This window comes from Pongo pygmaeus, chromosome 8 (assembly GCF_028885625.2).
Source record: "Pongo pygmaeus isolate AG05252 chromosome 8, NHGRI_mPonPyg2-v2.0_pri, whole genome shotgun sequence".
In the NCBI taxonomy this organism is placed as follows: Eukaryota; Metazoa; Chordata; class Mammalia; order Primates; family Hominidae; genus Pongo; species Pongo pygmaeus.
In genome coordinates this window covers 74611043-74637638 of record NC_072381.2, presented here as the reverse complement: position 1 = coordinate 74637638, position 26596 = coordinate 74611043, and the positions used below count along the sequence as shown (strand labels likewise).

Here is a 26596-nt window from a genome sequence, read left to right as displayed (position 1 = left end):
ACAATCAAATACACCCCCTACACATGCATCTTATATATCTATATCTATTAATGTAAGATCTTTGTTTCAGGTACCTTGTGATCATAAAATGACTGAGGCTTGAACATAATGAAATTTGTTTTCAGCAATTAAACACCCCCATTTGCAGAATTTAGGCAGAATAAGAAAACTAATCCTATGCCTGGCTTGGTCTTAAAAAAAATTTCTATGGCTCAGTTTTTCTACTTAAAAAAATGGAAAAAACATTCCTCAGACTTTAAGACTTTAAAATCTCAGCAAAATGTCTGACAGTGTTTAGTAGATTAAAATGCCATATGGACACAAAGTCAGAAAAAATAAGCCATAAATTGTTTTTATTTGACAGAAAAAAAAACCAGTAAAACATAAGGTATCTTACACTAAGCATTCTTTAAAACTGAATTAATTTAAAATACAAAGCACAGGACAGGGAAAAAGGGTTGGTAAGCAAAAAGAAATGAAGAGAGAAAGATATATTTATTAAGGCAGTAATAGTGGAAATTATAATGAAAGCTTACCACTTTATTGAACAGAAATGTACATTTTCTTGTAGAAAGTTTCCACATATGCTCAAGAGCACAGACTCGTGTAAAGCACCAGAATCTTCAGAAATATGTTACTAAATTTGTGGATGGTGCCTTGTGTTGTGAGGAATTAATTTTACCCGAGAAGAGACGGCATTGCCCTAGGTTACTAGGAGGTGACCTATGGACCTGTGCAATATCAGGCCTGATAGGAGTGTCTTTGTTTGCCTGGCGCATTAGCCACTGAACAACGTGACTTATGATAGGGGCTTGGGCCATGTGCTGTCAGTTCTGCTTCCAGAAGAGCTGGGAACTAGAGGTCACTACAGGAGCAGGATGTGATTGAACCCCAGTAAAAACTCTGGGCACCAGGGTTCTGGTGAGCTTCTTTGGCTGGAAATACTCTGTATTGTCACACATCTATGCCAAGAAAGTAATTCATCCATGACTCTACAAGGAAACGACAACAGAAGCTCTGCCTCTGATTATCTTTCCCAGACTCTGCCCTGTGTGCTGCTTCCCTTGGCTGATTTTTTTTCTCAGATGGAACTTTCTATTTGTCACTATTAAAAGCCTAAATTTTATTTATTTATTTATTTTTTTGAGACGGAGCTTTGATCTTGTTGCCCAGGCTGGAGTGCAATGGTGCGATCTCGTCTCACCGCAACCTCTGCCTCCTGGGTTCAAGCGATTCTCCTGCCTCAGCTTCCCGAGTAGCTGGGATTATAGGCATGCGCCACCACGCCTAGCTAATTTTGTGTTTTTAGTAGAGATGGGGTTTCTCCATGTTGGTTAGGCTGGTTTCAAACTCCTGACCTCGTGATCTGCCCACCTCAGCCTCCCAAAGTGCTGGGATTACAGGCATGAGCCACCGCGCCCGGCCAAAAACCTAAATTTGAAACAGATTCTTGGATTTGTGGTCCACATGCATCAGCTCATATAACTTTAGCACATGTCACATCCCCAGTAGCCTTTCTAGAACTACTACCTTCACCATGAAGCACCCTGGTTTTCCCAATTCAAACTTGGGCATCTTCAGCATTTTTACTTTTCTAACAAGCACAAGCATGGAGAGGATAAATAGACTGGCAAGCCTTTTCTTTATCTTTTCCAATGTTTATTGACCAGTTCTTTCAAGTCACTTGTCTGAACCTCTTGGATCATGATTTTCATCACTTTCTTGTGGATTTGGCAGACCTGTTGGTGCTGAGAGTAAGAGGTCTTCTGTACCTGACCATTGCGTTTCTTAGTAAAACCAACACAGAACAGATGAAGCAAATAACCATTAGTGGTCTTGACATTAACATGAGCTTTTTTCATGATCTACCAGTTTTTGGCCATGGAACTCATTTTGTCACAGGTAAGATCCACGCTATGGAAGTTTGGTAGTTTAGCGCCTCAACATCCTCAGTAGTCAGCTTGAATTTTTAAAATGCATTTCATCATTCTGCAGATCAGAAAGGTTCACTTCAAATATACACAAAACTTGAGGCCATCAGATATAATTTTGGTTCCTTGAGTCCTGGTGACTAGTGTTTCTCTCCAATATTTCTTATACTAAACACAGCATGTGCTTTCATACCATACCTATCTTTTTTAGAAAGTAGATTAACCACTTCTTTGCTCCCTATTTGTCACCTTTCATAAGGTGCTTGTTCTTGCCAAATGTCATGGTGCTGCTCAGAGAGTCAAAAGGATCCTTGGCTGATTTTAACCTATTATCCTTTCCCTGTAATAAACTCTAATCATCAGTGTAACAATTTTCAGTGAGTTCTGGGAGGCCTTGTAGCAAATTATCAAACCTAAGGGTAGTTTGGGGGACCCTCCCTAAACTCACAATTGGTATCAGAAGTGAGGGCAGTCTTGTGTAAACTGCTCTCTTTAACTTTGTAGTTGACTAAGTTCCCACATGTCACCAGGGATATTATTGGAGGATTTAAGATATTAGCAAAGACTGTGGATTCTCTCACTATATTGTGTTAAGTAAAGCCAAAGCAGTGTAAGCATAAGCAAAACATCACTCTATGCAAATCCTATTCAGAGGAAGAATATTATTGACAAGAATTTCTTTAAAAAAATTCACAGTACCAAGTTATTACCACATAAATGCTCCAACTGGCAGTGTAAACAACATGAAAGTCTTTAGAGACTGTTTTGCAAAAAAGCCTTTTAGATTACACTCTGTTTAGCTAGAAGGCAATATAAAAGGAACATCTGAAATCCTTTTATAGTATACCTTGTGGGACTTTTTTTGAAAAAAGAACTTTATTATTTTAAAGCAGCTTTAGATTCACAGCAAAATTGAAAGTAAGGTGCAGAGACTTCCAATATACCCCTATCCTCACATATGCACAGCCGTCATATCACCAATATTCCTCCTGTAGGACATTTAAAAAGTGCTATTACTACTAAGAAAGTTTAAATAAGCAAAAAAAAAAAAAAAGCCTATAAAAATTTATCTATGGCCTGCTTGATAACTATACTATATACCAAGAGAGTTTATAGTATGGAAGATGGATTTTCTCCTTAGCTAAACAATGAAATATTAGTATGTATGCATTATCTTTTTTACCACTACATGTAAGTAGATATAGATGTTATACGTATCATTATACACTGGGGAAGTCAGTAAGATAATGTTAGAATTTATAGTGCGACTAACCCATACTAAGCAGAATATAATTTGGTTACACTAAAAATTGGGAGAGAAAGATGTGAACTGGCAAGAATATGAATAATAGGACATGTGAAAAACTTCAGAAAAAGTGAGATGATTAGACATTAGGTATAATCATTTTTCTAAGAGAGAGAGGCACCAAAGGGAAAACCAGATAAAGATAATTAACTAAAAGTATCAGAAAGGGAAGAAAAAACAGCAGTTTGGTAGTAACCAATAAGGTATTTTTACAAACAATTTAAAAGCAAAGTTAAAGGAGGATAAGGAAACTGAGAACAGTTACCTAGAAAATGCTCTTAGAAAATGTTTCATTATAGTGCACATAGAGAAAGGCAGCAAGAGAACAGTTATTAGACACGTCAGAATAAAAGCTACTGCCAAATTTGTAGCCTGTGTCAAGGTAGCCAGCAACAATAATTACCATTTTATAAAGACTTAACTGTGTGCCAGAAATTACTCTAAGTCCTTCACAGGGATCATATAAATTAATCTTCTCAAAACTTTTTAAGGTAGGTACTAATATCCTAATTTACAGAAAACAAAATGAAATCTCAGAGAAATTAAGTAATTTTCCCAAGGACAGAACTGAATATATGCTGAGGTGGGATTTGAACCCAGGCACTCTCATAAAAGTTACTCTGCTTTCTCATCATACATATTTATGTTGTGAGTTAGAATTCTTAATCATTACAACATTCTCCATAATAAATTAACTTAATTTTCCAATTTGTAATGTTATTCACTATTTATTTATTTTTTGAGATGGAGTCTCACTCTGTTGCCCAGGCTGGAGTGCAGTGGCATGATCGCAGCTCACTGCAACCTCCACCTCCTGGGTTCAAGCCATTCTCCTGCCTCAGCCTCCCAAGTAGCTGGGATTACAGGTGCCCGCCACCATGCTTGGCTAATTTTTGTATTTTTAGTAGAGACGGGGTTTCGCCATATTGGCCAGACTGGTCTAGAACTTCTGACCTCAGGTGATCTGCCCGCCTCGGCCTCCCAAACTGCTGGGACGTGAGCCACCGCACCTGGACTGTAATGTTATTTATAATTATAAATTTGTTGTGGTCTTAGAGTTCTTTTAAGAGCTAAGCACCAAGAGTTTAGAACTAATTTAATGTGTGTATGTATTTATATAATATGTAAGTGAACACTGGGCTTCTTAAGAAATTGTTCTTCTTTAAAAGGGTCCACATATCCCTCCAAATGTTCTGAATCCTTTCAAAAACACTGCTAAAAGACCTAGGGTACCCTGGTTGGTGTGTGAGGGTTTATATGCAAAGTCTTGGTATGAACAAGGTTCATTTCCTGAAGAATCAATTTTCCTCAATGGCAAATAAATTAAATCTCTTTTATATTGCAATAAATATCTATTATGCCCATAATGCAAAATTTGCATTTGAAGATAGAAAATTAGCCTCAGTTCAAGTCTTGCTGAGGGAAGGTTAAATCCTTAAGAAATATGTTCTTTCTCCTGCCTTCACAGGTTCTCTAAAGGAAGAGTTTGAGAAGCTTTACCTAGGTCAGAGATGAAGAAAAAAGGAAATATTTATTCAAAACTCTGCTGAGGGCAATTATTTTCTTTCTTAAAAAATTATTCCTTGATTCCAGCTACCACTATATATATATATATATATATATATATATTTGCTCCTCTTCAATGCAGAACTTCTTCAAAGTATTGCCAATGGTTGTTAATGCTTCCTTACCTCTAAATTTCTCTTTACAACATCCCAACCCTAGAATCGTATTATCAAGGTTATCAATTACCTTCATATAACCAAATTCACCGTCAATTCTATGGTTTCATCTTCCTCCTCTGCAGCATTCAACAGTCTCTCTTTCACTTTTAAATTTTGGTTTCCAAGACTCTCCTAGTTTTCCCTCTACCACACCTGCTTTTTAATCTTTGTGGATTTCTCTCCTTTCCTCACTTCATATCCAATCCATCAGTGATTTTTATTTTCCTTTTGTCTCCAAGATTCCCTTTTACCTCCAAGATGTATTCCAAGTCCATTTCCTTCTTCCATCTAAACAGCCATCATCCTAGTCAAACCCATCATTTCCTCTCCCCTAATCTACTAAAATATAGCTTTCTCACGGATCTCCGTCTTTCATTTCTGTCCCGTTCCCTACACAGCCAACAAAGTTATTATTCAAAAAGTTCAGATTAAGTTTCCCCTGTTTATCGTTAACACTTTAGATAAAATCCAAATTCCTAATCCTAGTTTACTAAATTCTCTATGATTTGGCCCCTGCCCATTTCTCTGTTCCCTCCTCACTCCCATAAGCCATGCTGGCTATTCTCCTTTCTTTCTTTCTTTCTTTTTTTTGAAAGGAGTCTCACGCTGTCGCCCATGCTGGAGTGCAATGGTGCAATCTAGGCTCACTGCAACCTCCACCTCCTGGGTTCAAGCAATTCTCCTGCCTCAGCCTCCCAAGTAGCTGAGATTACAGGCACCCACCACCATGCCTGGCTAAGTTTTTGTATTTTTAGTAGAGACGGGGTTTCACTATGTCGGTCAGGCTGGTCTCGAACTCCTGACCTCATGATCCGCCCACCTTGGCCTCCCAAAATGCTGGGATTCCAGGCGTGAGCCACCACGCCTGGCCTAATGCTGGCTTTTTTCTATCTTTCAATCATGTCAAGCTTGTTTTCACCTAAGGTATTTTACCAAATGTTCATTGTTCTTGAAATTCTCTCTGCCCTGATCTTAAAGGGCTGCTCCTTGTCATTCAGATTAATACTCATACTTCATTAGATAAGTCTTTTCTGAAACCTAACTTTACTAAGTCCCCTCATTTTAATAATACATATTATTAGCTGGTATTTTTTGCTTTGTTTGACTATTGCCAATCTTGCCCAGTAGATTACGAATTCCATGAGAAACAAGGCTCTGTCTGGTTCACCACTGTATTTCCAGTACCTAAATCAGTGCCTGTTATATAACAGATTCTCATTGTTTGTTGAATAAGCAAATGAGTAGACCTAAATCTACAGAATGGCTATAAACCTGACCCAGCCTCAAGGTGACTCAGGAGAAAAGTCAATGAGTCTCTCCTAGTCCAGACCCAAGTACACTAGGGAAGGAAAAGATGTCTAGAAGCAACCTGATTCCGGGAGGTGGGAGTATCCTAAAAACAGCATGCACTAACCAGATTGCCATTCAAAAACTACTGTACTTTTTTAGTGCTTACTAGACATATTCTAGACACTGTCAGAGGTGCTGGTTGACTGACAAGAGCACCCATCCACAAGGAGCTTACAGCTGGTGCCTAGCAAGCAATGAAAGGTTACTCACCCTTCTATTATATAACTGCTGCACACATATTAAATTACCTGGGTACAGAAAAGTGGGCCTCAAGTATACAAAAATGGCTAGCAAATAAGAGTAGCAAACCTAAATATTTTGTATCTAACTGCTTACCCATTTCTGCATTAAAATTTTATGTGCCTAATTCAAGTTTTCTAAGACCATGGTACTATTTTAATGGGATAGTGTCTAGTTATTAAAGACTTAGCTGCATAAAAAGATGTATGCACCCACATTTATACAAAAAATCTGAAATAAAAGTAAACACACAATCGGCTCACTGCAACCTCCATCCCCCAGGTTCAAGTGATTCTCATGCCTCAGCCTTCTGAGTAGCTGGGATTACAGGCATGTGCCACCCACACTTGGCTAATTTTTTGTATTTTTAGTAGAGATGGGGTTTCGCCATGTTGCCTAGGCTGGTCTTGAAATCCTGAGCTCAGGCAATCCACCTGCCTCAGGCTCCCAAAGTGCTAACTTTACAGGCATGAGCCACCACACCCAGCCCTCTTTTGGTAGTCTTGAAGCACCAATTTCACAACAATAATGCATTCTTAGGAGTTCTAGTATGAAGAACGCCAGTATTTTCAACACTGGAGAAATAAGAGGCAACCTCATGGAAAATAAGAGTTAAAAATCCATTTCACACTTGTAGGTTTTTTTTGTTTTGTTTTAAAGTGTAATCCATTTCTTTGGTTTGGCTTTGGTAAAAGAGTAGAATGTTTGCATATAAATATTGTAAAATATATAGCACTCCTTTGCAATGTGTTATTATTTAAAAAGTAAGTTCTGGATAAAAGTTCTGAAAAAACTTTCTCATTTCAAAACCAAGCAATTGTTTCTTTTTTTATTAGATACATATACATAAAAATGAAATCACAAATTGCACAGAAAACCTACCATTCCATAGGCCTGCTGTTGGACCCAGTTGATATAATCATTTCTTATGTCTATCAATTCTTGTACTTCATGTATATAAAATTTATCGTACTGTATAATCTGTCCCGTTTTCTCATTTACCTACAAAAGAAAATGTAATTGACATTAAATTTAACCAGTACTCAAGACAGACAAATTTTTTTTTATTTTTTGAGACGGAGTCTCACTCTGTCACCCAGGCTGGAGTGCAGTGGCACAATATCAGCTCACTGCAAGCTCTGCTTCCCGGGTTCATGCCATTCTCCTGCCTCAGCCTCCCGAGTAGCTGGGACCACAGGCACCCGCCACCATGCCCGGCTAATTTTTTGTATTTTTAGTAGAGACGGGGTTTCACTGTGTTAGCCAGGATAGTCTCGATCTCCTGACCTTATGATCTGCCCGCCTTGGCCTCCCAAAGTTCTGGGATTACAGGCGTGAGCCACCGCGCCTGGCCAAGACACAGAAATTTAAAATACCTAAAGAAAAAAATGCTTTGGGGATTTTCTTAGCTATTTTTTTCTTCCTACAAAAAATAATTACTGAGTGCCTACTATATGCAAAATGCTAGTTAAGTGCTATGGGAGACACAAAGATTTGTAAGATGTGATATCTGCATTCAGTACCCCAAAATCTAGAAACGACATGTCTTTATAACTACAACACAGTATGAGATATGTAATGATTAAACTGTATATGGTATATATAAACTAGATACTATAAAGACTTATGGTTGGGAAATGGGACCTTAATAATAATAGCAGCTAATGCTTGTTAAGTGTTGCTCTGTGCTGGCACCTGATTAGAATAAACTTTAGGAGGTGATATCTGGACACGATGTGAAAAATGAAGAGGATGCAAATTACCACCCTAGAGATTACCTATTAATTACGAAGATAAAAACAAATCTTTACAGTGGAGAGCACCATCTTAATCAAATGATCTAACTAATCATCACCAATACTGGAACAATAAAATATTATGTTCTTGGTGATATAACTCAACAGGAAGCATACAAATGATCTATGAAGTAAAAACAGTTTAATCCAAATCCAATCAAGTCTCCTAATCTAAATTTTAGTTTATAGGAAATACAAGGGATAGAGGAACAAGTTAAATAAACATCACCATGAGGAAACAATCAGACAAATCCTGATTATGAAACTTTTACAAGAAAACTGGCCGAGAATCTTCAAAAAGTCAAGGTAGCAGGGACTGAAAAAAAAAAAAGTTAGGAGCTATTCTAAATTAAAAGAGACTAGAGGAATTCTGGTACTAAATATGGCAGAATACTTTGTATCAGACTACTCTTCCTGGCACTAACAATTATAAACTCTAGACAATACATTAAAGAACAACTACTGTACTACTGTACTTAAAAACACTGGAGATCCACCAAAAGTAGGCAGAAACAGGAATGGACACAAGTAGAGGATAGAGCTCAAGCAGAAAGCAGCAGTCTTAATAGACAGACTGAAGCTGCCAGCACAGCCAGACAATGAGGAATAAAAAAATCAAAGAAAGGAATCCAGAGGACGAAGCCCCAAAATCTATGTGCAAATTCCCCCCACATCCTTGGCTAACTCTAAACCATGAATGCACAAAGTAAGACCTGCTAAAAATAAATAAATAAATAAATAAAAACTCAAACCCAATAAACCAACAGAAAGCACAGCTGAGAGGCTACTCCTTTTTTTTTTTTTTTTTTTTTGAAACGAAGTCTCGCTCTCTTGCCCAGGATGGAATGCAGTGGTGTGACCTCGGCTCACTGCAAGCTCCGCCTCTCAGGTTCATGCCATTCTCCTGCCTCAGCCTCCCGAGTAGCTGGGACTACAGGCACCCACAACCACCTCTGGCTATTTTTTTTTTTTTATTTTTAGTAGAGACAGGGTTCCACCGCGTTAGCCCGGATGGTCTCAATCTCCTGACCTCGTGATCCGCCCACCTTGGCCTCCCAAAGTGCTGGGATTACAGGCGTGAGCCACCGTGCCTGGCCAGAGAGGCTACTCTTACAGTAAGAGTTCAAAACAAGCATTTCCAGAGGAAAAGGGGCATATTTCATAATAATAAAAGGATTAATTCACCAAGAAGTCACAACAATCCAAAAACAGCAGAGCTTGAAAATATATGAAAGAGAAATCAACAGAACGATGATCATAGTCGGAGATTTTTAACACTGCTCTCATTAACTGATAGAAAAAAAATAGACAAAACCAGCAAGTATAGATGATCTGAATAACAATTTAAACCAACTTGCACTCACTGTCATAACACTTCACCTAATAATTGTACATGAAATGTTCACTAAGATAGACCAAATCCTGGACCATACAATAAGTCTTCATACATTTAAAAGAATCCAAAGTATACAACATATGTTCTCTGTCCACAATGGAATTAAACTAAAATCAGTAACAGAAAGAGATTTGGAAAATCCTAGAATACTGGCAATTAAACAAAACACTTCTAAACTACTGAAAACTTTTCTTGAACCTGTGAGAGAGCTAAAGTTACAAGACAACCAAGTAGCCTGAATCCAAGGATCAACAAATACTTACAAAAGGTAACAGGGTACCAGAAATGGCTCATTTGTGGCAGAGAGAAAGAGGAAACTACTACTGTCATACAAGCAGAAGTAATACGCTAAAATTTTAAGAATCACTTAAAGCTGAGTGTGGGGTAGCTTGACAGTACGAAACCCCATAGAGTCCCAGGCAGTTGGCACTCACTCACAGCCTCTTGTCCATAGACTGCCACTGGGTGCCCATGAAAACAACTGGAAACAAGGCAGAGGGGGGAAAAAAGGAAACAAGGCAGAATATTAAAAGCCTCTCTCAATGGTACAAGGAATTACCTGCCACATGAGAAAGGAACAAAGGCCCGCCACCCTGCCCAGATCCTTCTTTCACACAGAGCAAAAGCCTTCAGCCACTGAGGAAGGGGACGCAAACCCATGTCTTGTTGCTGAGGGAGGGAAAAACCTTCAATTCCTGGGAGGAAAGGTGACAAGAACAGTCCTAGGCTCAGAATCTTATATCAGTAGGACTAGAGGTCTGCAATTGCTGGGGGAGGGATCAGAAACTGCCACACAAAAAAAATCGGCAGCAGAGTTTGGTTGCCACAGGAAGAGGGGAGGGAACTCTGACAAAGGTCCAGGCACACATAATCTACCTAAAACCAAGGCTATACCACAGCGACCAAGAACCATTTCTGTTCCCTCTCCTCTACCAATCTTGAAAGCACTGAGTAACAAGCAACACCAGTTTACAACTGACAAGAGGAAAGAATGAGAAGAAAATACCTCTAAGGAGTAGGCATGCAAAGTAGGGCACAAACATTCACAAAAACCATTTGACACTCCACTTCAACCCTAAACACTGTACTACAGGCCTCAAATTCCTCCAATGTTAGAGGCCTCAAATTACTCTAGCATTAGAGGCCTGTAGTGTAATGAAGGTATTTATAGCAAATTAAAAATTCAATTCCAGCTTAACTCCTGACTAAATAAACTCAAATCCTTACACTAATACCAGATAGGAGAGGTGTACCAATTTATAAGCTTTAAACCTATTGATTTCAGTTTCTTACTATTTTATAGATAACCCAAAATTATGAGACATATCAAAAATCAACTGAACAGGCTGGGCACGGTGGCTCATGCCTGTAATCCCAGCACTCGGGGAGAAGGCAGGTGGATCACCTTAAGTCAGGAGTTCAAGACCACCCTGGCCAATGTGGCGAAACCTTGTCCCTACTAAAAATACAAAAATTAGCTGGCCATGGTGGTACATGCCTGTAATCCCAGCAACTTGGGAGGCTAAAGCATGAGAATCGCTTGAACCTAGGGGGTGGAGGTTGCGGTGAGCTGAGATTGCACCACTGCACTCTACCCTGGGTGACAGAGTGAGACTCTGTCTCAAAAAAAAAAAAATCAACAAAACAAAACAAAAAAGTGTCTAGAGACAAAGCAATCAACAGAGTCAGATTCAGAGAAGACCCAAATGTTGGAGCTAGGAAACAGGGGCTTTAGGAAAATATTTTGAACTTAAAAGTAAAAACACATAAAAATTTGTGGTATGCTAATAAATCCAGGCATAAAAGAAAATCTATAGCATTAAATGATCATATTAGAAATAAAGGGTCTAAAATCAATGATCGATGTTTCTGCTTTAAGAATCTGGAAAAAAAAAAGATCATATTAAGAACAAATCAAGCAGAAGGAAGGAAACAAAGAAATCAATGAAAGAGAAAACAGAAAAACGCTAGAGAAGAAATTAAAAGCAAATGGGTTTTCTGAAAAGATAATAATGAATAAACCTACAGTCAGACTGACCAAGAAAAAGAGATGACACAAATTACCACTATCAGAAATTAAAGAAGAAACATGATTACATAGATATCTTGGTAAAACTGACTCATGAAGAAACAGAAAACCTGAAATGTCCTATATTTATTTTTTAAATTTAATAGGAAATTTAAAATTTTCCCAAAAGAAAACTGCAGGGCCAAAATGGTTTCACTGATGAATTATATCAAACATTTAATAAAGAAATAATACCAATCTTAATCAAACTTTTTCAGAAAATAAAGAAGGATCATTTCTTAATTCATTTTATGAAGCCAGAATAAATTTGATACCAAAAGCTAACAGCAATATGAGAAATAAAAATTACAGATCAATATCCCTCATGAACACAGATGTAAACCCTCAATAAAATATTAACAAATTAAATCCAATAATATATATAAAGTATAATATAAATATAATGCCAAGTAAAGTTGATCTCAAGAATGCAAGGTTGGTTTAACATCCAACTATCAATGAATTTCACAATATTTCTGAAAAAAAGGAGGAAAAAAAATCATCTGTTCATCTCAACAGATGGAAACAATATCTGATAAAATTCAACATCCATTTATAATAAACACTCTCAGCAAACGAGAAATGGAAGAAAATTTCCTCAAACAGATAAAACCTATCCAACCGCCCCCACCCCCTGCCAACATTTAACATTATACTTACTGTTAAGATACTGAATGCTTTCTTTCTAAGATTAGGAACTAGGCAAGAATGACCACCATAACCACTTACATTCAACATTGTACTGGAATTATTAGTTAATAAAATATGCCAAGAAAATAACATGATTCTGTATATAAAAAAGCCAAATGAATCAATCTGTAAGAGAATTACCAGAACTAAGAATTTATCAAGATCATAGGGTAAAAGGCCAACACTCAAAACTCAATTGATTTTCTCTAGGCCAGGTACAATGGCTCATGCCTGTAATCTCAGCACTTTGGGAGGCTGAGGCAGGCAGATCACCACAGGTCAGGAGTTTGAGACCAGCCTGACCAATATGGTGAAACCCCGTCTTTACTACAAACGTAAGAATTAGCCAGGTGTGGTGGTGGACACCTGTAATCCCAGCTACTTGGGAGGCTGAGGCAGGAGAATCATTTGAACCCAGGAGGCAGAGGTTGCAGTGGGCCAAGGTCTCACCATTGCACTCCAGCCTGAGTGACAGGAATGAAGCTCTGTCCCAAAGGAAAAAAAAAAAAAAAAAAAGGCCAGGCACGGTGGCTCACACCGGTAATCCCAGCACTTTGGGAGGCTGAGGTGGGCAGATCACCTGAGGTTGGGAGTTCAAGACCAGCCTGACCAACATGGAGAAACCCCATCTCTACTAATAATACAAAATTAGCCAGGCATGGTGGTGCATGCCTGTAATCCCAGCTACTCGAGAGGCTGAGACAGGAGGATCGCTTGAATCCGGGAGGCGGAGGTTGCAGTGAGCTGAGATTGCGCCAGCACTCCAGCCTGGGCAAAAAGAGTCAAACTCCGTCTCAAAAAAAAAAAAAAAAAAAAAAAGAATTTCTCTGTATTAGCAACAAATAATTGGAAAATAAAAATTTAAAAAATCATTTACAACAGCATCAAAAACATAAAACATTTAGGAATAAATCTTTGAGAAAGAGAAGGAATAAAATTTTTAAAAGAATATGCTAGATCCTTGAAAACTACAAAGCACTGCTGAGAGAAACTGAAGAGTCATTCACTATGTTCATGAATCAGAAAGGAGAGTAGCAAGACTCAAGAAACAATTGCAAAAACCAAAATTTGACTGGACTCTAGTTATTTAAAAAGCAGTAACATAAACAACATTTTTGCTATAAATGAGGAAATTTGAAATACATGCACAGATAGATGATATTATAGAATTATAGTTAACTTCCTTAAGAGTAATAATGCTACTGCTGTTACACAGAAAAATGCCTGTATTCTTAAGAGATGAAAGATGGAGTATTAAAGGATGATATCTATGATATCTACATTTTACTTTCAAATGATTCATGAAAAAAGAATATACACACACATATATAAAGCAAATGTGACAGTATGTTAACAACTGCTGAATCCAGAATGGAGGGCACACAGGTTTTAATTATATTTGTTTTCAATGTTTCTGTAGGTTTGAAGATACTGCAAACAAAAATCAGAAAGGAAAGTGAATGGAAAACATAAAAAAAAAAAAAAGGTTTGAAGGAGAACATTCTAGGCAGAGAGAACAGCACCAGCTAAAGAGACACAATCTGTATGTAACTGCCCCCACCTAAACTGCTAAAGAGAATGAGAGGCACACGGAGCAAAACTGGATTCAACATGCAGTTGGGAAATAAGCTGACCTCAACCGTCTCTAGGTTAGCCATCCTCAGCCAAGGCTAATGTTAAAACAAGGCCCAATCACATAGGAATTAGAATAAATGTTCATCATTGTATGCCAATGAGTTCTGGCATGTTTTGTTACAGAATATTACTGTGGCAAAAGTTGATACATGGGGAAATAAGGTTTTAGAATTTAAAAAGTAACAGAATCAGTTGTATTTTATGAATATTATTCAGCTGAGAGAGTGAGGTATAGTCAAGAATAAGTAGAGAGGCTGGCAGTAGGATTAGGATATTGCTAGAAGATTTAAAGTCTCTAGATAAGAATTCAAGGTCATGGCAGCTAATGGATATGGAAAACAAAAGAGTCAAAGACAACTTCAATATTTCAACCCTGGGTAAGAGTAATTTTAAAAATTACTGTACATAGGCTGGGCACAGTGGCTCACGCCTGTAATCCCAGCACTTTGGGAGGCCAAGGTGGGCGGATCACAAGGGCAAGAGATCGAAACCATTCAACATGGTGAAACCCCATCTCTACCAAAAATAGAAAAATTAGCTGGGCGTGGTGGCACGTGCCTGTAGACTCAGCTACTCAGGAGGCTGAGGCAGAAGAATCGCTTGAACCCAGGAGGCAGAGGTTGCAGTGAGCCGAGATCACGCCACTGCACTCTAGCCTGGCAACAGAGAGAGACTCTCTCCCAAAAAAAAAAAAAAAAAAAATTCTGTATACACACACACACGCACACGCACACACAGAATCAGGAAAACAAGACAAACCTTTCTTAGTTGAAAGTAATGGCAGGACTGTCAAGTCACTCGAGAAACGTTTGCCTCAGAGACATAACTGAGTCATTTTCCTTAAAGGTGACAACTAAAGCTGTGGCAGTAGGTGAGGGAGAGGTAGAAACAAAAGGAGCCAAATGCAGACCCTATAGAGATGTTGCACTTAAGAAAAACCACCAAAGAAACAAATAAAGTTGATCTAACATACAAACTAAACAAAACTAGCTACTTTCCTTTGAAGAATAACAAAAGTATTATAATTTGTGAATAATCACATATACACTAAAACTAAAGAATATCTGAAAGGGAACAAAATGAATCACTCAGTAAATATATAAGTCTAACCAGACAATGCTGGTGTCCAAATAGGTGCTCAATAAATATGAGATGAATGGACAGATAAAACTTAAGAGATATTGCCTATAGTTCTTACTTCTAACGGCACTTTAAAAGGATCGGTTTATATCTGTTGCATTTTCAGTGAGATGTATTATAATGTATGCTTATTGTTAATTTTTGTAAAAAGAATGGTTTATATAATTTTCATGTTTTCTGAACTTTTGCCCTGAAGTATTCCTAATAGAAAAAGAGAACACATATATAACACCATTACCCTACCTCATTCCATGGAAGGGGCGTAGGGGACTGTCAGGTCTTCAGTACGCATATCAAGAAGGGAAGCTAAAATTTTCACTACAATGCAGACTCTACCTTAAAATTCACTCAAATTTGGCTGGGCACAGTGGCTCACGCCTGTAATCCCAGAACCTTGGGAGGCTGAGGTGGTTGGATCATGAGGTCAGGAGTTCGAGACCAGCCTGGCCAAGATGGTGAAACCCCGTCTCTACTAAAAATACAACAATTAGCCAGGCATGGTGGCGCATGCCTGTAGTCCCAGCTACTTGGGAGGCTGAGGCAGGACAATTGCTTGAACCCGGGAGGCAGAGGTTGCAGTGAGCCGAGATCGTGCCATTGTACTCCAGCCTGGGTGACAAGAGCGAAACTCTGTCTTTAAAAAAAAAAAAAAAAAAATTTCACTCAAGTTATATGTTCCAATAATAAAATAAAAGCTATCATTAAAGTGGACTTCATGTACATTATCTCATTTAAACAGTCCTATGAAATGTATACTATTATTATGATCATAAAGATGAGTATACTAAGGCTTAGCATTTAAGAAAGTAACCAAGGTCACATAAGTAACAGAGCCAGAAATATAACACATGCATTCTTTTTTTTTTTTTTTTTTTGACAGAGTCTTGCTCTGTTGACACCTCCCAGGTTCAAGCAATTCTCCTGCCTCAGCCTCCTAAGTAGCTGGGATTACAGGTGCCCACCACCATGCCCAGCTAATTTTTTGTATTTTTGTAAAGATGGGATTTCACCATATTGGCCAGGCTGGTCTTGAATTCCTGATCTCAGGTGATCCACCTGCCTTGGCCTCCCAAAGTGCTGGGATTACAGGCATGAGCCACCACGCTCAGCCGACACATGCATTCTTAACTCACTATATGACTGTCCAATTTGCTTGATCTTGTGGCTTAGCATTGAAGGTACAAATAATCCAATTTAAGAAGCACACATTTAATAATACTGCTTTTATTTTCACAGTTGATACTTTTATCTCCTCTAATTATTGACAAAAGCACTTTCAGTTCTTTTTTTCTCCCACTGTTTTGATTGCTTTATATCTGTGGCCAGGATACTCATTTGGGAGAAACTGACCAGAGTTATACTGCTATTACTAGCTTTCAAACAAAACAAAGACACCAAGTTTACATATGGAGACCAAAATCTTCATCCTAAAAGAAGGGGTCAGCAAACTACAACCTGTGGGTCAAATGCCACCCACTGTTTTTTTTTTTTTTTTTAAAGTAAATTTTGCTGGAAAGCAGCCACTCCCATCCATTTGCATGCTGTCCACAGTGGAGTTGAGAGTTGACTAGTTGCAACAAAAACTGTATGGCTCACAAAGCATAAAATATTTACTATCTGGTCCTTTACAGAAAAAGTTTGCAGGTCCTACCCTGGAGTCTTTAGTATTGCGCTTTAATCAACTGAAATAATTAGCCAAACTCTTTCTACTAAAAAAAGAAAATACACAGAGTAGTTATACAAAAAATGCAATGGCTTTCCCCTCTCCAATATTTATGTTTATACATATACAAACTAATTTTTAATCACATTGGATTCTAAAATTTAGTGACTCTTGCAGAATATGATTCACATCCCACTGACCTCTGATACATATTTTTGTTTACCTTACTTAAAATTTAAAAGTGAAACCACAGTTTCCATCCCTAAAAGCAAACAGGTGGAAGAGGTGAAGCAATAGGGCAAAATGGAAAGCTCCACTGATTGTCCCAGCTGCATGGACACCAATTTAACAACTATCTACACAAAAAAAGCAACTTCCTGAGAACCAAAAATCAGGTGAGCACTCATAGTACCTGGTTTCAACTTCATATTGCTGAAAAAAAGAGATACAAAAAAGTCTTGAATCACCAACATCACCCCTCTCCCAGCCCCTGGCAGTGGCAGTGTGGTGCAGAGAGCATTTCTGTGCACCGGGGAGAGAAAGAATGCAGCAATTGTGAGGCATTAAGCTCAGCACTGCCCTGTTACAGGAAAAAGTAAAACTGCATCAAACTTAGCTGACTCCTGTCCACAGAGGGAGCATTAAAACCTAGCCCTAGCCAGAGGGGAATTGTGGATCCTAGTCGTCAAAATGTGAGTTCCTGCAAGCCTCACCATGGTGGGCTAAAGTGCTCTGGGGCCCTCAATAAACTTCAAACATAGTGCAGGCCACAAGGACTGCAACTACTAGGTGAGTCCAAGTGCAGAACTGGGCCCAGAGCCAGTGAACTGGGGAGGCATGTGACCTACTGAGACACCAGCTGGGGCTGTTTAGGGACTGCTGGCACTACCCCTCCTTTAACCCAACGCTGCACAGCTTGTGGCTCCAAAAGAGATCTTTTCCTTCCACTTGCGGAGAGAAGACCGGAGGGAAGAGTGGGGAGAACTTTGTCTTGCATCTTGGATACCAGCTCAGCCACAGCTGGATAGGGCACCAGTCAAAGTTGTGAAGACTGCTTACCAGACTGTAGATCCTGAACAACATTTTTAGATACACAGTGGGCCAGAAGGGAACCCACTGCCTCGAAAAGAAAGACCCAGTCCTGGCAGCTTTCATTATCTGTTAACTGAAGAGCCCTTGGGGCCCTGAATAATCAGCAGCAATATCCAGGTACTAGGTACAAAGGCCTTGAATGAGCCTGAAACTTCCTGGCTTCAGGTGAGACTCAGCACATTCCCCACCATGGCAGCTACGGGGCAAGGCTCCTGTTTGAGAAAAGTGGAGGAAAAGTAAAGGGGACTTTGTCTTGTACCTTAGGTACCAGCTCTGACGTAGGAGGGTGAACCAATTCCAGGACTTCGTTCTTAGACGGCATTTCTGGACCTGTGCTGGGCCAGAGGGTAAGTCCCATGCCAGGCAGCATTCACCACAAGCTGACTAAAGAGCCCTTAAGGACCAGGCATGGTGGCTCACACCTCTAATCCCAGCACTTTGGGAGGCCGAGGCTGGCAAATTACTTGAGGCCAGGAGTTCAAGACCAGCCTGGCCAACATGGAGAAACACTATCTCCAGAAAAAATACAAAAATTAGCCAGCACAATGTCACATGACTGTAGTCCCAGCTACTTGGGAGGCTGAGGTGGGAGGACTGCTTAAGCCTGGGAGGTAGAGAGTGCAGTGAGCTGAGATTGTGCCACTGCACTCCAGACTGGGCAACAGAGCCAGACCTTGTCACAAAAAAGCCCTTGGGGCTGGGCATGGCGGCTCACACTTGTAATCCCAGCAAGTTTGGGAGGCCAAGGCAGGCAGACCCTTGAGGTCAGGAGTTTGAGACCAGCCTGGCCAACATGGTGAAACCCCGTCTCTACTAAAAATACAAAAATTAGCCAGGCATACTGGTGCAGGCCTGTAGTCCCAGCTACTCAGGAGGCTGAGGCAGGAGAATCACTTGAACCCAGGAGATGGAGGAGCTGAGATTGCGTCACTGCACTCCAGCCTGGGCGACAGGAGACTCCATCTCCAAACACAAACAAACAAAAAAACCCCTTGGGCCTCAAGGAAACACTGGCAGTATTCTGGCAGTACTCCCCACAGGCCCCTGGTGACAGTGGCCAAGGGGAAGTCTGGGGTGTTCCTCTGCCTTTGCAAAGGGGAGGGATGAGTGGTAAGGACTATTTTGTGGTTTGAGGGCCAGCTCAGCTGCAGTACAACAGAACACCAGGTAGACATCTAAGGTTTTTCACTCTAGTCCCTGGCTCCCAGACAGCACCTCTGGAGTCACCAAGGGCCTGGGGAAACTAGCTGCCCTGAAGGGAAGGACACAGGCCAGGCTGGCTTTGCCACCTGGTGATTGTAGAGCACCAGCACCTTGAGTGAAGATAGTCAGTAGCCAGGAAGTGGTTATAGCAGGCCTTAGGTGAGACCCAGTGCTGTGCTGGCTTCAGGTCTGATCCAGTGTAGTCCCACTGGTGGTAGCATGGCCACAGGGGTGCTTGTGTCACTCCACCCCCAGCTCCAGGTGCCTCAGAACAGACAAAGTTTGTTTTGGAAAAAGTAAGGAAAGAGAAAGAACAAGAGTCTCTGCCTGGTAATTCAGAGAATTCTTCCAGATCTTGTCCAAGACCATCAAGGCAGTACCTTTATGAGTCTGCCAGAACCACAGCATTACTGGGTGTGGGGTGCCAACTAAAGCAGACACAGCTTCTAAGCGATGACAACATCCAAGTCCTTCTGAATATCTGGAAAGCCTTTCCAAGAAGCACGAATACACACAAGTCCAAACTGTGAAGACTACAATAAATACGTAACTCTTTAATGCCCAGACAGAGAGGAACATCTGTTAAGTTATCAAGACCATCCAGGAAAACATGACCTCACCAAATGAACAAAATAAGGCACCAAAGACAAATCTTGGAGAAACAGAAACACATGACCTTTCAGACAGGGAATTCGAAATAGCTATTTTGAGGAAACTCAAAGAAATTCAGGATAATACAGAGAAAGAATTCTACCAGATAAATTTAACAAAGAGATTGAAATCATTTAAAAGAATGAAGCAATAATTCTGGAGCTGAAAAAATGTAATTGACATACCGAAGAATGTCTCAGAGTCTTTTAATAGGAGAATTGATCAAGCAGAAGAAAGAATTAGTGAGCTGAGGAGACAAGAGAAAAAAGAATAAAAAACAATAAGGCATGCCTACAGAATCTAGAAAAAAATATCCAAAAGGGCAAATCTAAGTTACTGGCCTTAAAGAGGAGACTGAGAAAGAGATGGGGCAGAAAATTAATTCAAAGAGATAATGACAGAAAACTTCCCAAACATAGAAAAAGATGTCAATATCCAAGTAGAAGACTGTAGAACACCAAGCAGATTTAATCCAAATAAGACTCTTTGAAGACATTTAATAATCAAACTTCCAAAGGTCAATGATAAACCAAGGATCCTGAAAACAGAAAGAGAAAAAACAAGAGCCAGGCGCAGTGGCTCACACCTATAATCCCAGCACTTTGGGAGGCTGAGGTGGGTGGATCACGAGGTCAGGAGATTGAGATCATCCTGGCTAACACAGTGAAACCTCGTCTCTACTAAAAATACAAAAAAATTAGCCAGGTGTGGCGGCGGGCACCTGTAGTCCCAGTTACTCGGGAGGCTGAGGCAGGAGAATGGCGTGAACCTGGGAGGTGGAGCTTGCAGTGAGCTGAGATAGTGCCACTGCACTCCAGCCTGGGTGACAGAGCAAGACTCCATCTCAAAAAAAAAAGAAAAAGAAAAAGAAAAAAAAAACCTGTCTGAGAAAAAAACAAATAACATACAATGGTGTGCCAATATGCTGGCAGCAGACTTCTCAGTGCAAACTTTACAGGCCAGGAGAGAATGGCATGACATTTAAAGTATTGAAGGAAAAACTTATCCAGTGAAAATATCCTTTAAACATGAAAGATAAATACTTTTTTTTGAGAGAGAGTTTCGCTCTTGTTGCCTAGGCTGGAGTGCAATGGCACAATCTCAGCTCACCACAACCTTTGCCTTCCAGATAGTCATCAAAACAGCATGGTACTGGCATGATTCTCCTGTCTCAGCCTCCCAAGTAGCTGGGATTACAGACATGCGCCACCATGCCTGGCTAATTTTGTATTTTTAGTAGAGACGGGGTTTCTCCATGTTGGTCAGGCTGCTCTCGAACTCCTGATCTCAGGTGATACACCCGCATCAGTCTCCCACAAGTGCTGGGATTATAGCCATGAGCCACCGCGCCCCACCCTGAAAGATAAATATTTTCCTAGACAAACAAAAGCTGAGGAATTTTATCAACACTAGATCTGTGGAACAAGAAATGCTAAATGGAGGTCTTCAATCTGAAAGAAAAAAACGTTAATGGGCAATAACAAATCATCTAAAGGTATAAAACTCAATAGTATACAGAAAAATACAGAATATTACAACACTGTAATTATGGTGTGTAAACTACTCTTAAGTAGAAAGACTATAAACGATTAACCAATCAAAAATAACAACTACAACAACTTTTCAAAACAGAGTATAAGATATAAATAGAAACAACAAAAAGTTAAAAAGCAGGAGTACAAAGTTAAGGTGTAGAGTTTTCATTACTCTTCTTTTTGCTTATTTGTTTATACAAACAGTGTTAAGTTGTTATCAGTTTAAAATAATGGGTTATAAGATAGTATCTGCAAGCCTCATGGTAACCTGAAACCAAAAGCATATAACGAATACACAAAAAATAAAAAGCAAAAACTAAATCATATCACCAGAGAAAATCACCTTCACTAAAAACAAAACAGCAAGAAAAAAAAGAAGGAAGAGAAAACTGCAAAACAACAAGAAAATGAGTAACAAAATAGCAGGAGTATGTCCTTACTTATCAATAACATTGGATGTAAATGAACTAAACTCATGAATCAAAAGACATAAAGCTGCATGAACATAAAAATAAGACCAAATGACCTGTTGCCTACAAGAAACACACTTCACTTATAAAGACACACAGACTCAAAATAAAGGGATGGAAAAAGATATCCCATGCCAGTGTTAACCAAAAGGGCAGGAGTAGCTACCATATCAGAGAAAATAGATTACAAAAGTGTAAGAAGAGACAAAGAAGGTCACTATATAATAATGATAAAGCGGTCAAATTAGCAAGAGGATATAATCATTGTAAATATATATGCACCCAACACTGGAGCACCTAGACATACAAAGCAAATATTATTAGAGTTAAAGAGAGAAACAGACCTCATTACAGTAATAGCTGGAGACTTCAACACTCCACTTTTGGCACTGGACAGAGATGTACCAGACAGAAAACCAACAAAGAAACATCAGACTTAATCTGCACTATACACCAAATGGACCAAACACATATTTACAGAACATTTCATCCAACGGCTGCAGAATAAACATTGTTCTCCTTAGCACATGGATCACTCTCAAAGACAGACCATATGTTATGTCGTAAAACAAGTCTTAAACCATTCAAAAAAACTGAAATAGGCCAGGCATGGTGGTTCACGCCGGGTAATCCCAGCACTTTGGGAGGCCAGGAGTTCAAAACCAGCCCAGTCAACATGACGAAACCCCGTCTCTACTAAAAATACAAAAAATAGCCTGGCGTGGCCTGTAATCTCAGCTACTTGGGAGGCTGAGACATGAGAATCACTTGAATCTGGGGGGTGGAGGTTGCAGTGAGCCGAGATCAGGCCACTGTACTTACTCCAGCCTAGGCAACACAGTGAAACTCCGTCTCAAAAGAAAAAAAGAAAAACTATCAAAGAAATTGAAGAGGACACAAAAAATGGAAGATATTCCATGTTCAATACTGTTAAAATGTCCATACCACCTACAGCAATCTATAGATTCATTGCAATCCTTATCAAAATACCAATGATATTGATCACAGAAATAGGAAACACAATCCTAAAATTTACACAGAACCACAAAAGACCCAGAATAGTCAAAGCTATCTTAAGCAAAAAGAACAAAACTGGGAGGAATCATATTACCTGACTTCAAATTATAGTGCAGCAGTACAGCAATCAAAAGAGCATGGTACTGGCATGAAAACAGACACATAAAACAATGGAACAGAATAGAGAACCTAGAAACAAATGTACACACCTAAAGTGAACTCATTTTTGATAAAAGAAACAAGAACATACACTGGACAAAAGACAGTCTCTTCAATAAATGGTGCTGGGAAAACTGAATATCTGTATGAAGAAGAATCAAACTAGACCCCTATCTCTTACTATATACAAAAATCAAATCAAAATGATTAATGACTTAAATCTAAGACCTTAAACTATGAAACTATTGTAAGAAAACATTAGGGGAAACTCTACAGGACATTGGTCTGGGCAAAAATTTCCTGAGTAATACCCCACAAGCACATGCAACCAAAGCAAAAGTGGACAAATGGGATTACATTAAATTAAAAAACTTCTACACAGCAAAGGAAACAGTCAACAAACAGAATGGGAGAAAATATTTGCAAACTAATTACCTGACAAGGGATTAATAACCAGAATATATAAGGAGCTGGAACAATTCTATAGAAAAAAATACAATAATCCAATTTAAAAAACGGGCAAAAGACTTGAATAGACATTCCTCAAAAGAAGACATAAAAATACCAAACAGGCGGCAGGGTGCGGTGGCTCATGCCTGTAATCCCAGCATTTTGGGAGGCTGAGGCGGGTGGATCACCTGAGCTCAGGAGTTCGAGACCAGCCTGGGCAACAAGGTGAAACCCCGTCTCTACTAAAATACAAAAAATTAGCTGGGCATGGTGGCGTGAGCCTGTAGTCCCAGTTACTTGGGAGGCTGAGGCAGGAGAATTGCTTGAACCCAGGAAGCAGAGGTTGCAGTGAGCAAAAAAAAAAAAAAAAAAAAAAAAAAAACCCAAACGGGCATATGAAAAGGTGCTCAATACCACCGAACACCAGTGAAATGCAAATCAAAACTACAGTAAGATATCTCACCCCAGTTAAAATGGCTTTTATCGAAAAGACAGGCAATAACAAACGCTGGCAAGGATGTGGACTAAAGGGAACCTTCGTACATTGTTGGTAAGAATGTAAATTAGTACAACCATTATGGAAAACAATTTGGAGGTTCCTCAAAAAACTAACAATAGAGCTACCACAATCCCACTGCTGAGGAGCTACCCAAAAGAAAGGAAAGCAGTATATCATACAGGTATTTGCACTACCAGGTTTACTGCTACACTGTTCACAATTGCCAAGATTTGGAAGCAATCTAAGTGTCCATCAATAGGTGAATGAACAAGGCCGGGCGCAGTGGCTCGTGCCTGTAATCCCAGCACTGTGGGATGCTGAGATGGGCAGATCACGAGGTCAGGAGATAGAGACCATCCTGGCTAATATGGTGAAACCCCGTCTCTACTAAAAATAAAAAATAAAAAAAAATTAGCCAGGCGTGGTGGCGGGCACCTGTGGTCCCAGCTGCTGGGGAGGCTGAGGCAGGAGAATGGCGTGAACCCGGGAGGCGGAGCTTGCAGTGAGCCAAGATTGAGCCACTGCACTCCAGCCTGGACAACAAAGCAAGACTCTGTCTCAAAAAAAAAAAAAAAAAATACAAAAATTAACTGGGCGTGGTGGTGTATGCCTGCAATCCCAGCTACTCAGGAGGCTGAAGCAGCAGAATCGCTTGAACCTGGGAGACGGAGGTTGCAGTGAGCCGAGATTGTGCCACTGCACTCCAGCCCTGGCAATAGAGCAAGATTCCATCTCAAAAAAAAAAAAAAAAAGAACGAATACAGAAAATGTGGTATTTATACACAATGGAGTAGTATTCTGGCCAGGCTTGGTGGCTCACGCCCATAATCCCAACACTTTGGGAGGCTGAGGCAGGTGGATCATTTGAGGCCAGGAGTTCGAGACCAGATGGCCAACGTGGTGAAACCCCATCTCTACTAAAAATACAAAAAATTAGCCAGTTGTGGTGGCAGATGCCTGTAGTCCCAGCTACTCGGGAGGCTGAGGCAGAGAACTGCTTGAACCTGAGAGGTAGAGGCTGCAGTGAGCCGAGATCACGTCACTGTACTGCCGAGATCACGCCACTGTACTCCACCCTGGGCAACAAAGCAAGACTCCACCTCAAAAAAAAAAAAAAAAAAAAAAAAAAGACATTCCTGTGTCATGTGCAACAATATGGACAAAACTGGAGGACATTAAGTGAAATAAGCCAGGCACAGAGACAAACATCGCATGTTCTCACTTATTTGTAGGATCTAAAAATCAAAACAATTTATCTAATGGAGACACAGAGTAGAAGAATGGTTATCAGAAGCTGGGAAGGGTAATGGGGAGGCAGGGGCATGGGTGAGGTTGGGATGGCTAATAGATAAAAATAAAAATATTAAAAAAAAAATGAGTAAGACCTAGGTTTTTCTTTTTTTGAGACAGAGTCTCACTCTTGCCCAGGCTGGAGTGCAATGGCACGATTTTGACTCACTGCAACCTCCACCTCCTGGGTTCAAGCAATTCTCCTGCCTCAGCCTTCTGAATAGTTGGTATTACAGACACGTGCCACCACGCTCAACTAATTTTTGGAATTTTTAGTGGAGATGGGGTTTCGCCATGTTGGCCAGGCTGGTCTTGAACTCCTGACCTCAAGTTATCCACTGGCCTCTGCCTCTCAAAGTGCTGGGGTTACATTACTGGCGTGAACCACTGCACCCGGCCAAACCTAGTATTTGATAGCACATCTCATGTACCCCATAAAGATATACCTACTATGTACTCACAAAAATTAAGAATTAAAAAAAATTAAAGAAACACAACCAGTGTTTGCAGTTTGTTTATCTTGCTGATACGATATATACGTTTTTGAAAAGAAATGTTAATGTTAGAATAAAAATAATATATTTGCATGGTAGATAAGGTTCAATCAGCCATCATTTTCTCCAGGAAGTCTTCGTTAGTCCTTCATAGTCACATGCCCTCCCAAGTGTTCTCATAGCACTCTGCATTTTCCCTAATCTAGTACTTACCGTGCTGTAACATAAAGACCAAAAAGTTTAGACAATCTCTCAACATTGTAAGCTCAACAACGGCAGAAATCATGTCTTTTCTTTATCACTACATCACTAATATCTAATATAATAATAAGCACATAGTAGGCACTCAATATTTGCAAAATGAATTTTAAAAAGAAGTCACATGGTAGAAGTTCAAAACAACTTATATGTTTAGGATTATTGCCTAAATGTACAAAATAAAACCTATATAAGTCTGATTATAATACTTTTATTTCACACCTTAATTAAAGTTTAGTATTCTTGCTTAAAAACCTCAGTTCAAGGGTGGTTATGGTGAGTATGTTTTATCTGTTTGGTTTCACTTAAGAGTTCTGCATAAAATACTTTGAAAATCACTGATTTAGATCAGCACAAATATGTAGCAACTAGGCTAGACAGACCAAGTAAGGCTTCTCTTTTGGCACACCAGCATGTCTATAATGTACTATGTGGAACTCGGAAACTACTAAATAACCCAATTATTTGCCAGTAAACTCATTTAGCTGATAATACATCCATTCCTGACAGCAGGTACCAAAGGTATTTTCTTATGATGC

General features: G+C 39.6%; 1 protein-coding gene across 16 annotated transcripts in view; it reads right to left on the bottom strand.

Moving 5' to 3' along the window:
- HERC4 (HECT and RLD domain containing E3 ubiquitin protein ligase 4) overlaps positions 1 to 26596 on the bottom strand; it is a 153913-nt gene that overhangs the window by 38463 nt on the left and 88854 nt on the right. For all 16 annotated transcript variants that reach the window (XR_010127504.1, XM_054436715.2, XM_054436713.2 and 13 more), the window contains one exon: positions 7434 to 7553. Coding sequence is in view for 15 of the 16 variants with exons in the window: in XM_054436715.2 (XP_054292690.1) it covers positions 7434 to 7553 (120 nt within the window). In the remaining variant the exon portion in view is untranslated. The remainder of the gene's footprint in view (positions 1 to 7433; positions 7554 to 26596) is intronic.